Source organism: Achroia grisella, unplaced genomic scaffold (assembly GCF_030625045.1).
Source record: "Achroia grisella isolate CSIRO2021 unplaced genomic scaffold, CSIRO_AGI_Agris_v1 utg598, whole genome shotgun sequence".
Classification (NCBI taxonomy): Eukaryota; Metazoa; Arthropoda; class Insecta; order Lepidoptera; family Pyralidae; genus Achroia; species Achroia grisella.
Window position 1 is genome coordinate 1,224,689 of NW_026712958.1, and position 11,144 is coordinate 1,235,832.

The following is an 11,144-nucleotide window of genomic DNA, read 5'->3' on the forward strand; positions in this document are numbered from 1 at the left end:
TTTTTTTCGACAAACAGTGTACGATCTCAAATGTATATCTATCTTTTGTTCTAGCAATAAATAATAATAAATATTATTATTTATTACTATTAGTAGATAATTTTTCTATTATATTGACTCTGATGAACAATTCAGGGGGATTATGAAGAAATTGTTAAATCGAGGAAGTCGTTATATATGCAATATTAAGTTACACTGTATTACATTTAACAGTTCAAAAATTATATAAACTTAGTATACGACGACCTCGGTGGTCTAGCGGTCTAGCACACCGCTTTACGTCCGATGGTCGCGGGTTTGATTCCTCGCACGGCACAAACATTTGTGAGTATGATTGTTTGTATCGGTCTGGGTGTTTTTTATGTATATTATGTATGTATTTACAAAAAAAAAATCTATGTATTTGTATCAGGTATCTAGTACCCATAACGTAAGCTTTAGCTAGATTAACTTGGGTCTAGATGACGCTGTGTGAATTGTCCTGAGATTATTAGTATTATATCGGATAAGAAAGAAGATACAGACTTTATACATAGTATTCTACATACCTGCGTCCTGAATACAGAGGTACGAAGAAGGTAAAAAGAAATCTCCAAAATTGTTTCGTACATTTCAGGCATGATATTTTTCTTACTACTATTTGTGTATTTTTTCGTTGTGTTTGTTAATTTTACTTATTACTGTAAAAATGTCTTTGTTACCTTCTTATGAGTTATCAACAAATATATATAATTGTACGGTGTTCTAAAACTCGCTATCAAAGTTTTCGTGATTATTACCTATATTAGTTCACGCATTGAAAGGTCATGGGGATCCCTACAATAAATGCCCCGTGCAATTCACGCAGTTATTGTAATTAAGACTGTCAGAGTCGAGGTTGGAGCCCCTAGCGATGCCCTCAGACTAAAGTCGTATCCGTCAGGCGGGAGTTGGGCTTCAGCCCGCTCCATAAGTCCTGCGGGTTTGGAGTGTCATCTGCACTTTCCCTCAATTGTCCGGTGAAGCTGATAAAGGCCAGCTCCAGCCAACGGTTAGGGTGGTCCAAAAAAAAGGTCATATGGTCAAAGTTCAATACTTAAATATTAACATGAGGATAAAAATATAATTTTAATAAAAGATATATAACAAAACATGATAATTGTAACATCACTCCTGTGGTTTACATTACAAAAGGCTTGTGAAATAATGTTACATTTAATTAATTAAAATTAAAATAACTATTCCATTGTTATTTATTGTATGAAACAGTTTTATGTATTTACTTCCTGTTAATTGTAGGTTGTTTACAAATATATAATAAACTGTATGCGAGTTGAAACCGTGGTTGTATATATATTATGTAATTTATACTATATTCTATACAGATTCACAAACAAATGAAGGTTGCAATGTTCAGTGCCGTAACTACAGGGTGGCAAGTCGGCAAAATGCCACGGACCCCCAGCCGGAAAACGCTCCCGGTCAGTGAATACCAACTCCCAACATTTATTATTACACATTTTACCTACTTAGTTGCATACATAAGTAAAAAAAAATACGTCTCAATGCATTTGTTGTAAAAAATAAAGTTTTTACAATGACATTATAAAAAAAAATTGCTTTAATTGATTTAAGTTGCCTACTTAGTTGCAAACATAAGTAAAAAATACAGTTTTAACGCATTTGTTGTAAAAAAAGTTTTTACGAGGAGAATCATGTATAGGCCGTAACATCTGCCTCTTTTACAGGTTCTTTGTATCGTTACGTCATTGACAATGTTACTAATAAGAGATTTTTTTAAAACATAATAATTCTCAATTTTCCTTTACACATACTGTCTTTTACGCACGAATAGGTTTTCATATAAGAAAGAATGAGCATATAAATGTAGACAAAGAGAACGAGAGAGACCGCGCGCGCCAGTTCCAGCATTCCCGCGTCATTCAATCGTGCGTGCTTTAGCGCCATTTTGTAATAACTTCATTACCATTGCAAAATGGCGGGCATTTGACTATAGACCAATAACATAAATATAGAGTTATTAATAATTTACAAATCTTTATGAGTCTCTGATAAATAAAATCTGTGATATAAAAAATAAAATTTAAAAAGAAAATCTCATGAACCATACACACAAACGGGCGAGAGTAAACAAAAAAAGTTGCAGTCCGGCTGGCTCAGAATTTGCGTTTCGGACAGGTCGGGATCGAATGGGTGATGTACATAACTTTGAACTGACGTACAAGTTACGGCAAATTTTTAAATAACATTTATTTGCTTTATAATGAGTTAAACATAACATAAAAAATTTAATCATTATTCCAATTTACAATAAACGTTTTAATTTTGGGCTAAAATTATTAGCTATTAACTACTAAACAAATATAAAAACGATCGGTTTTTAAAAGTCATAACACATCAAACTGCGCTGTTTCAAGGTTATTTGGTCACATCACTATAAAAACAAACGGTTGATTGGTCAATCCCGACCTATCAGAAACGCAAACTCCGAGCCTATTGTGGGCGCTGTTTTTCCCGCGCTAAATCACTCGTGAAAGGATGTAAAGGCAGGTAATATACAGGAGTATTCGGCAATAAACGCTGCTGACTACAGCAGAAATTTGTTAGCATTGTAGTTACAGCATGAAATTCGTGTATATATATATATATAATTTACGAAAACCCCTAACCATTTAATAAAACTATCTGTATAGACACACTATATGCACTTTACCGGTATTAATATATATTGCCCTAATAGGGAATAAAACTAATCGTTGAATCGATTAAGTTAATTTTAATTAATCATTAACTCCGAGTAATTTAACAATAAAAATTTATCGTTAACTCGATTAATTTAACGATTATAATAAATTAACCTTTAAAAATTTAACGATTTACATTAAGCATTAACTCGATTCATTTAACGATTTAAACTTTTCCTTATATTGAGTAATTTAACGATTATAATCGATCGATTACAGCAAATTAAAATTAATTTTAAATCGTACTACCAGAAACTAAAATACCATCCTGATCATCTTTATGAATGCCAACCAATGAAAACTTTTTGCCACGCACAACCACATTGTTAAATCACCTTACAGCAATGGTATTTCCGAACTGATACGATATTAAAACCAGAGCTTTTTCCTTCTTAAACTGGCAACACACATGCAATTACCCCGGTATTGCGGGTGCTCATGGGCGGCGGTAATCTCTTACCATCAGGTGAGCCGCATGCTCATTTGTTGTTAAGCCATAAAGTAGGGGTATGAAAATAAAAAAATCATAGTACATTAATATCATATTAGAAATTATAACAGGCCTAATTTGGACACATCTATATTTACCCTGCCATATCCACTCGTATCCTTTCGTCCGCTTCCCCCACGTCACCTGTCAGACTTACCAGCATTGTGCAGGTGATTGGGGGCATCAGCGAACGCGAACTTCAACCTATACGCTTCAGCCACTAACATACTAATATTTGAGTCCGTCCAGTTCTGAGTCGGTACGTTTTGCAGTAATATCATGAGGCCTTGGAAATCCTTTTCCAGCATGAGACGCTCGCGCCAGTGGAGTAGGAAAGCTGCGCATACGTATAGCTGGAAGGTAGCGAAGCCATCAGACTCTGCGAGGTAGGTGTCCCATAAGCGGATGGTGCATGGCAGTGGTATCTCCCTGGTGAGGAGGTTGTTCATCCACCGGAACGAGAATTGGAGGTAGTCCACGCCATGGGTTTGCAGGTGTTCGTGGAGGGGTAGATTTACACGGCGGATCAGATCTTTTAACTGGTTCACCTGCATGTAATATCATATTTGAAAGACGAGGTACGGAATTCTTTGTAATCTATACCATATAAATAAAATTGGAGTCTCTGTTTGTAATATTGAAATAACCATTTTTTACTACGTGCATATGAATATAAATACGGTACATACACCAAAATAACACTTTTAAAATTTTTGTCTGTCTGTCTGTTTGTTCCGGTTTATCTCTGAAATGGCTGGACCGATTTTGACGAGACCTTTATTGGCAAGAAGCTGATGCAATAAGGAGTAACTTAGGCTACTATACATATAAAATTGGAGTGTCTGTTTATAATATTGAAATAACCGTTTTTTACTACTTGCATATAAGTATAAATAAGGTACATACACCAAAATATTTTTTTTTATTTTTCTGCCTGTCTGTTTGTTCCGGCTTATCTCTGAAATGGCGGGACCGATTTTGACGGAACTTTTATTGGCAGGTAGCTGATGTCATTTTATTAAAAACATCTTTTATACTAGAAAATAGCTAGTTTGCCATAAAGTAGTCGTGTTAAGACCCAGTTAATAATATAAATAATTTATAAAAAAAGGACTTACCTTATACTGAATTCCGAGTTGAGCAAATATATAATTATCCTGTATACTGTCCAAGAACTTGGAGAGACACCAGAACGAGTCGGCCTCTATGATATCACGCTGCGACTCCGTGAGCTTATCCAGGGGGAAATTGTCCAGCTCCTGCCCAGGGGCGGCCTCCTGGAGGAAGACCATGAAGAACGGCGTCACCAGGTCGTTGATGCCTTGGACATATCCGGAGGCTGGGTGTCGGATAGCCCAGATGTAGAGTATACGTTCGAACATCACCTGATGATCAGAATTGTTATTCATTAATTTATATACATGCAAAGTGAGCAAATGTGGACAATCTCTAAAAGAGATCTCCACCAGTCACCCCAACAGTGAGGCATAGCTATTAGTGAGGGGTTAACACTAGTATATACTATTTATATATTAAAATTTAGGGTTGTATGTATTATTTAATGTCAAAAATATTATGTCTATATATTTTTTTCTACAACTTTATGTACGAGACATAAAAACTCTTTTGTAATTATTTTAAATTACGAACGCGCTTCGCATTCATTTGTTTTAAGAATAAAAAATATTATTGGAGATGTGAAAATTCCATCATGGCGTTTCATTTATATCCACAAATATTCAACTATGATTTATACATAGTTAATGGTCCTTCGAGCCGGATATGAACCAGCGACCTATCTCCACAAATATTCAATTATGGTTTATACATAGTTAATGGTCCTTCGAGCCGGATATGAACCAACGACCTATCTCCACAAATATTCAACTATGATTTATACATAGTTAATATTCCTTCGAGCCGGATATGAACCAGCGACCTATCTCCACGAATATTCAACTATGGTTTATACATAGTTAATGGTCCTTCGAGCCGGATATGAACCAACGACCTATCTCCACAAATATTCTACTATGATTTATACATAGTTAATGGTCCTTCGAACCGGATATGAACCAGCGACCTATCTCCACAAATATTCAACTATGATTTATACACTATCTGTTCTGAGATGCTTGTTATCTAGAGCAGCTTACTATTGGAAATTTCTACTCAGCAGCCTAGAGCTACTGTCGGTCTTCTAGCTTCAGGATATGATGGCATTTTAGTCGTCTCATATACAGTCCCATGATGAGTTGTCGAAAAAGTTAAATAAATTTTGTCCAAAATATTTAAAAAAAATACTCGGTTACCTATTTCACTTAGAAGTATAAAAACAGGTGAATAGGTTACCTGCTTCTATACTTCTAAGTAATACAATAAGCAGTAACTTATGCTACTATGCTATGCAGGATACATATAAATAAAATTGGAGTGTCTGTTTGTAATATAGAAATAACAGTTTTTTACTACATGCATATGAATATAAATACGTTAGATACACCAAAATAACACTTTTTACAATTCTTGTCTGTCTGTATGTTGTTCCGGTTAATCTCTGAAATGGCTGGACAGATTTTACAAGACCCTTATTGGCAGGTAGCTGATGTAGTCCAGGATATGATGGCATTTTAGTCATCTCATAAACAGTCCCATGATGAGTTGTCGAAAAAGATAAATAAATTTTGTTCAAAATATATAAAAAAAAAATACTGGGTTACCCATTTCACTTAGAAGTATAAAAACAGGGAAATTATTCTTCTAAATTTTCGAAATTTCATCTAAATTTATTAAGCCGTTTCGGAGAAGTACGCTAACTAATTCTGTGACAAGAGAATTTTATATATTACAAAGAGTATGATGTGAAATGTATTGTACCATGTAAGAAGCAATAATTAAATAAATAAATGATTTATTTGTAAACTAGCTGATCCGCGCAGCTTCGCCTGTATCACAGTTACTTGATCATTTATCATTATATTTCGCTCAATTTACATAAAACTTTTTTAAATTACAACCTTCACTAAACATCATTCGCAATGAAAATTATAAAATCCGTGTGAAACTCATAGCCTGTGTTATTCTGATGTATAAGCTATATTGCTGTAAAGTTTCATCGAAATACGTTTAACACGCTAAACGCAATTATAAAGATGCCAAAAATACTTTTTTTGTATGAAAAAAAAATCCCTTTGATTTTTAATTTGGGATTGAAATTTTCCAGAAAAATAAAGAAACTTCATTTCGGTCACCAGTGACCACCGTGGCGCTGTGAGACAAAAAACACATTTTGTATTCGCGTGCGCCACGAGGTTATGAGAGAGTATTGTTGTTGAGCGCCGCTCCGGTCATTCTAGTACTACAAATGTATGAAAAAATCACGCGCCGGCACCCAACACATCTCTAAAGTGAGGTCACGGGTGACCTACGCGGCGCAAAGATCCAGACATTATGAAGTCATCGGTGACCTACGCGGCGCAAAGATCCAGACATTATGAAGTCACGGGTGACCTACGCGGCGACCTACCTAATATTAGTAAGATGTTGTCATATCAACTTTGATTGATGGTTTGTATATTATAGATAAAGTAAAAAATCTTATCACTAGTAAATAACTAGATAATCTGTGGCCATGTTATACAGTGGGGGGGGCGTGGTACAAACATTTGTAATCATGAGTATGATTGTATCGGTCTGGGTGGTTTCTATGTATGTTATAAAAAAAAATATTATTACTTAGATGACACTAGAGATTAGATGGCATGTGAAATGTCCTGTGTAATAATTATTTTTATATAATATTTTTTTTTATTATGTTGTATATGTTATGTATTTACAAAAAAAATATTATATATGTCTTTATATCACTTGTTTAGTACTCATAACACAGACTCTACTTAGCTTGGGACTAGATGGCGCTGTGTGAATTGTTCAGGGATATCATTACGTAGTATAAAACAAAGTCGCTGTCGCTGTCTGTCCGTCACTATGTATGCTTAAATCTTAAAAACTACGCAACGGATTTTGAAGCGGTTATTTTTTAATAGATAGAGTGATTCAAGAGGAAGGTTTATATGTAATATATAATAAATATTAATTATCTTTATATATAAAAAATTCGTGTCACGTTGTTTGTTCGCGGTGGACTCCTAAACTACTGAACCGATTGCAAATTTGATTTACACATTGTGTGCAATTTGATCCAACTTGAAAGATATGATAGCTTACATCTCAATTTATAGTCGCAATATTATTTTATTTAAGAACCTTGGCCACAGCAATGCGTGGCTGGTCTGCTAGTTAAGTATATATAACAACTATTTTCTCCAACCTGAACAGTACTCTGCTAAAATAGCGCGACGAGTGGACTCATCTGGGGTTTGTCTATGTATATGTCTGCTTAGTTAGATGGCGCTGTATGAATTAAGTATTATGAATGTCCAGCAGTGGACTGCAGTGGGCTGATGATGATGATGTATGAATTAAGAGATATTGTTTTTCTATTGATGACAGTGGAATGGTACACCCGCCTGTGCTAACGATTTGCGCTAGCGGGGCACCAGTGGAGGATGATAAATTAGCATGAGGTCTGGTCAGCCCATTGTGACAAATTCACCAAGAATTTATCACGATGGTTTCCAGGGAATACCGCGTCGAGGTCAACCTGACATGGTACATTGATAGCAATAAAAAAATCTGTCTAGAGATATTATTATTAAGTACTAGCAGACACGCGGTGCTGTGGCTGACAGTTTCTTTATATATAAAAATAATTTGCAATATAATAATATCAATTGAGTTTCTTGCCAGTTCTTCTCAATTGGATCTATATACCGAACTGGACGGTAGGAAAAAAATATAATGTAAAAACTTTGCCGTTCATAAGCGGCTAAAATGTCGTACATGAATAAATGATTTTTTAATTTGAATTGCAACTATGAATTGAGATGTAAGCTATCCTATCTCTCAAGTTGGATCAAATAGCACACAATCTGCAAATCAAATTTGCAATAGTTTCAGTAACTTAGTAATCTATTGCGGACAAACAACGTGACACGTAATTTGTATATATGACAACTATATTCTCCAACCTGAACAGTACTCTGTTGGAACAGCGCAACCAGTGGACTCATCCGGGGTATGTCTATGTGTATTTGTCTGTATGTGTCATCATCTCTCTCCGCGTCGTAGTACTGTCGCACTAAGTGTTTGTAGTCCGCACGCTTCCGCTCTAAAGTCTCTACGCGCCGTTCTGAGTTGGCGGGCAGGTATCCGGCAAGCAGACGCCATGTTATAGCTCGAGCCTGTAACAGTCAGTTTAAATAATAAGATATTTTATATAAATATTTCATAATGAGAGATTTCATAGGCATGGCAATAGTTGTTCAAGCACGGGATTTTCATTTAATGTTAGACATAGACACCTATATAAATATACATTGTAAATCCACTGGCTTTAAGAATATAATTAATTCAAGTGAGTTTCTTGCAAGTTCTTCTCAATTGGATCTATATACTGAACTGGATGGTAAAAAAATTTACATTCATAAGCAGCGAAAATGTCCTACATGAATAAATGATTTTTTAATTTGAATTGGAATTTCATACAATGGTGGAGATGGGATGAAGCTAGTAAATTTTAAGTTTTTTTTTTGGGTTGTTAATAGAATGGTGTCATCACCTGCGCTAACAGTATACTCTGGTGGGGCACTGGATGAGCCTGAGGTTAGGTCAGTTAGCCTTGTGGCAAATTGACCAGGAAATGCACCATATCATTACCATCAAATTATTATATTATATTTGGATCATAGGCATAATCTGTTTAGTAATACTATTTGTGAAGATTTGTAATGAGAACAGGACAATTCAATATGATTAGTAACATGTAAACTTCACTATTAATCACTTTAAAATAAATAAATAAATATTACATTTGCATTCAGCAGAACCCTCCTATACTTGTTAGGTGCAATACAGGAGATTAACATATTAAAGACCACATTATCACTGGTGGGTCCCTCCGCAATGAAAGTAAATTTACACATTGGGACCGGGATCACCCGCTGGCCTTTAATTGAAATAAATCTAGGGGTTAAATAATGTCTACCTCAAATTATTGTACACTAAAAACATATATGTAATTAACAATAAAAAAAATGCCAGTCCTGATGTTAGAAATAAGATTCTTCAATTCAATGTCTTCAACATGTTAAATAATTCAGTAGGTCAACAAATTTGTAAAATAAAAAACTCATAGCACTATAAATGAATAACTGTTTTAAACCTACATACAGTCTAAACCAGTGTTTCCAACATGGAACCCACACACCCCACAGAGGGGCAATTCGAAAATAGACTTTTTATTAAAATTATATAGAATGTGAATTTAAATATTTCATTATATGTTTACTTACTGTTTCATTAACAATTTCCTAGTGATTTCTTATTAAAATCTATTATTTAAGTTTCTTAAGCGAATGATTCAATTTTTAACATTATAAATTATATAAAGAAATTTAACAGGTATTGCGAAAAATGCATGAAAGTATGCTGTGAAGGTAGTATAGTACAGTAGAATGCCTTCTGTACACATTATGCCTATTTTAATATAAAAAGAATGTTGCTAAGTTTATTGGAAATTATGAGCCGCAACTTTCTATACCTGGTTGAAGATGCAGTGGCAGAGCAAGGATGAGGTGCTACCACATTGGTAGTAAGGGATGTAGTAGAGTTTGCGGTTCACTTTTTACCCTGTTCTGAACTGGGTAAAATGTGAACCGGGAATATCAAAGATGACTATACCATCATGTGGTATATATAGCTTAGAACAGAGAGAATTGAAAGGATTGATTAAAAGATGAAAAATTTAAAAAGATTCAAACACCCACTAGGCAGAATTTTTTATTTTTCAGTAATTCATGGGACACACCTTCTCAGTAGAGATGGGGACTACTGGAGGGTACTGATCTAGGGTAATGTCAATTTGAAGTTGCAATTGAATAATATAGCACAATAATATAGAGGCAGAAATGTTCTATGAATGACCTCACTTATATAGGTCTAGATGGCAGAATTCTCAATAATCCACTTTTTTTTTTATAACACTATTGCAAGTACATATATTATTAGTTTTCTTCAAGATAATTATTATTACTCACTTTAACTGGAATTCCTGACCAACTGAGTTGCTTCAACTCATTCAGGTCAACAACAGTGCTTTCATGAATTTGCTGGAATCTCTCCAATTTTGATTCACTGCTCTCCTCCTTTGAAAGCAAAGCAGACGGTCTCACCGCCCGCGGACGCCCTGGATAATGGCGCATGGGCCCCGAGGACCCTCCTGGACCACCAGACTTCCTGACTTCATTCTTCCTAACTTCTACACGGGGCGTCACATTTTCAGTCTCTTGCAAATCACTTAACTTTTTACTACTATTTCTATGGGAATTAATCACATTCAACGCCGCGGTTTGTGATATAGCTTTTGAAATTTTCGTTTCGGCTATTCCAGACACGATGTCGTCGTCGCCCAAGTCCCAGGCATCGTTCACAGAAGCCTGGAACTGTTGATATGAAGACCCAGACATAACCTCGGTCTGACCAACCCTTTGCAGAGGTCTACCCGGGTACGCACGATGTGGTGTCCTCCAGAAGGTCTCAGGCAGTAAACCGTTCTTGTCATATTCGGGTTGATAACTTTCCATAATAAAATATATACAAGAACATTATAAATAACTTTGTTGAACAACAATATATGAAAAATGTTGATATGACATTACATTACTAACTAACCAGAGACAAATAATTGCTTTTTATTGCCTGCCATATGATGAAACGGATTGATTTGTTTACTTAGTAAAAGATGAAAATTTTAAATTGAAATAATACTTTAAACGTATTTGGTATTTATT

General features: G+C 35.0%; 1 protein-coding gene across 1 annotated transcript; it reads right to left on the reverse strand.

The window, feature by feature from the left end:
- Window positions 1–2,852: 2,852 nt before the first annotated feature.
- LOC131848894 (TBC1 domain family member 22B) lies at window positions 2,853–11,019 on the reverse strand. Its single transcript, XM_059198854.1, has 4 exons — window positions 10,392–11,019; window positions 8,325–8,537; window positions 4,353–4,619; window positions 2,853–3,782 (listed from the first exon to the last, which is right to left on the reverse strand). The coding sequence occupies exons 1-4, from the start codon at window positions 10,935–10,937 to the stop codon at window positions 3,375–3,377; spliced, it is 1,434 nt and encodes a 477-aa protein (XP_059054837.1). The 5' UTR covers window positions 10,938–11,019; the 3' UTR covers window positions 2,853–3,374.
- Between the last annotated feature and the right edge of the window lie 125 nt (window positions 11,020–11,144).